At 43.5% G+C, this 2,887-nt stretch overlaps 1 protein-coding gene across 1 annotated transcript; it reads right to left on the bottom strand.

Moving 5' to 3' along the window:
* Nucleotides 126-1,562, bottom strand: LOC107614662. Its single transcript, XM_016316805.1, has 5 exons — nt 1,336-1,562; nt 1,061-1,200; nt 618-949; nt 357-548; nt 126-293 (listed from the first exon to the last, which is right to left on the bottom strand). Exons 1-5 carry the CDS (start codon nt 1,560-1,562, stop codon nt 126-128), a joined length of 1,059 nt encoding a protein of 352 aa, XP_016172291.1.

Genomic DNA, 2,887 nt, shown 5'->3' with positions numbered 1-2,887 from the left:
ATTGGAAATAAAATCCTATAAACCACCACTGCCACCAACCCCACTTGATCCAGCACGTTGAGGACATCTACTACGACTATGTCCCTGTCTCCCGCAAAGACGACATACCCGGGGACCACGCATTTTCAGCGAGTCAATTTGGGACGACCTTTTGACTTTTTTCTCAAGGCAGGATTCGCGACCATCGTCGGTCCCGGGTAATCAGGCCATGTCTCCGTGTCACCTAACGGAACAAACTCAACTCTATAGACCTTCTGAATCTCTGAAATCTTGTATATATCGCCGACATACACCTGTCAATCCAGTCGCTGGTTAGCACAGCACACAATAACATGGCGACATGGAATTCGCTCTACCTGAAAATTCCCACAATCGCACCTCCGTCGCGCAAGATCAACAACTAACACTTTTCCACTAGGCATTCCGCGCACCTCAAACACCTCGTTTCTTCTATCAAACCAGTGCACAACGATGTTACCTGCACGCTGCGTGTTTGCCTCTATCCGCTGAGTCTCAAACTTTGAGAAAGTAAATCCAGCACGCTTGCGCTAGTAAGCCTCAGTACTCTTACGTGTAAACAACTCGTTCAACCAATAATATGTTGCTCGAACTAGCACCAAGATAGGAAGATTTCGAGCACCCTTCAACACCAAATTAATGCACTCGGCAAGGTTCGTCGTCATGTGACCCCATCGATGTCCCTCGTCAAATGCCAACACCCACTGGGGACGTTCGATGTTGTCGCACCAACAAACATATGCCTCACCTCGTTCTTGCAACCTCCTATAGTTGACGTTGTACTCCTCCATTGTCCTTGAATACCCAATGTTGACCACAAGCTTTTGCAAGTTCAGAACTTCGAATTCCCTTAAGAAGTTGCTACCAATGTACCGAATACAAAACATCCACCATGCTCTCGGAGGTTTCCGATCACCTCCGCTACGATTTACTACGGCTCAAATTGACTCATGATGATTGGAGATTATACCCACGCCGTCTCTTCTTACAGCATGTGTTCGTAAATTACTGAGAAAAAAGTGTCACGCATCAGCAGTCTCACCCTCGACAATGGCAAAAGCAATCAGTACAATGTTTTGATTCCTATCTTGCGCAACTGCAACCAAAAGGCAATCTTTATATTTTCCATATAGGTGGGTCCCGTCAATCTGAACCAGCGGCTTGCAATATTTGAAAGCTCTTCTGCATGGATTAAAACTCAAGAATACCCGATGAAGTATCCTAACACCGTCCACCTCTTGACTCTCGTTATACAAGGGTCGTGTTTCTCTTTGGACTTGTGAACTAGGCATCTTTTGAACCATTGCCAAGAATCACAATGGCAAAACTTCGTAAGATTCTTTCCATCCATCAAAAACCTTGGCTATCGACTTCTGCTTTACCAGCCAAGCCTTCCGGTAACTAATAGTGTAGTTGAATCTTGTCTGGACTTCTGCAATTATAAATTTGATCTTTATGGATGGATCGGATTCAACCAATGGCTTCATAGCCTCAGCAATCGTGTTCGAGTCTAACTTGGAGTGATTTTGTGAGATTGTTCCCATGGAACACGTGTGCCTCCTGTTGTATCTCCGAATCTCCCAACAGGATTTCTTCTGTATCAAGCTTACTTGGATAAGCTAGTCGCGCCCACGTCCATAATCTTGCACTTTGCATAGAATGTCTATCGCTCGGATTCGTAAACAACGTAATCGACTCCCCTGGAGATAGTGTAACTCTGAATTGCCGCAATGACTGATTTTCTTGAACCGTATTCCATTCCGATTATAAACTTCCCATCCTCAGGATCAGCAACACCTATAAGAAAACGAATTTGTCGTTCATCGATCCGCTAAAACAAAATCAAGTAAACATACTATCAACTGCTCACATACCTATGTTTGCATATTCAAAAAACTCCGGTGCATTCATAGCGTCCAGATCCAAGCTACGCATAAAAGGTGGAACTTCTATCGGTTGACTAACTGCGGTTGGAACCACTAAAGTTTTCACCACTGCCTCACCTCCCCCATTGCCGTCCTCGTCCTCATCACCGGCTTCGTACGTAGCTTTGAACTCCTCATTGTTATCATCATTCATTCCCGAGTGCGCCTCAACTCTGTCATCTTGCACATCTGTGTCATGTTGAACCTCATCTGCAACAATATTCTCAAACTTAATGTATAACTCAATCCTAAGGTGTTGCACCTAAGTTTGCTGGTGAATATGAAACATCTGCTGAATACTAGTTTCGTTGACGATTGGCATAACCTCAAACCGTATCAGGCTGCCAAATAGGACAACCGGACTCCTGTAGAGAATGTTGGTCACCCTCTTTAAAATATCAACCTCTATGCTTTGGCAAAACCCGTACTATAGTTCCGCGAACGTTATAATGCACGAAACCACAAACGAAAATATATTTTTACACGCAAAGTTCATACCCTCATACGTATTTCGTACGACCTCACGTGGTAAACCACTATATTTACAGTGCCCTCCATCGTACCAACCCTGGAAGAAAATACTTCTCTCACGTTGCAACGCCATCCAACCAGCGCCTGCCACGTGTGCAACACGTAAGATGTGTGTTGCCTGCCATGCTGCCATGTGTGAATCACATTACTTGCGTGTTTAATGGATGGGCGCCACGTGGCAATACGTTACCTATGTGTTTCGTGAAATTGTGCCACATGTCCAACACGTGAATTGCGTGCTGAGTCAGCACGATAACTACATGTTGTGCCTGCATATCTGCAACATCTATACACTCAAAATCTTTATTTTCAGGTAAAGTTCACCTTTAAAAGCCATATTAAAATTCTTTAGTCTGTAGTAAAAATTTTAAAAAAATATATATATTATATATATTCTTAATTTAATTTCAAAA

Source organism: Arachis ipaensis, chromosome B09 (assembly GCF_000816755.2).
Source record: "Arachis ipaensis cultivar K30076 chromosome B09, Araip1.1, whole genome shotgun sequence".
Classification (NCBI taxonomy): Eukaryota; Viridiplantae; Streptophyta; class Magnoliopsida; order Fabales; family Fabaceae; genus Arachis; species Arachis ipaensis.
The sequence above is the reverse complement of the archived record's forward strand: the minus strand, read 5'-3'. Positions and strand labels throughout refer to the sequence as shown.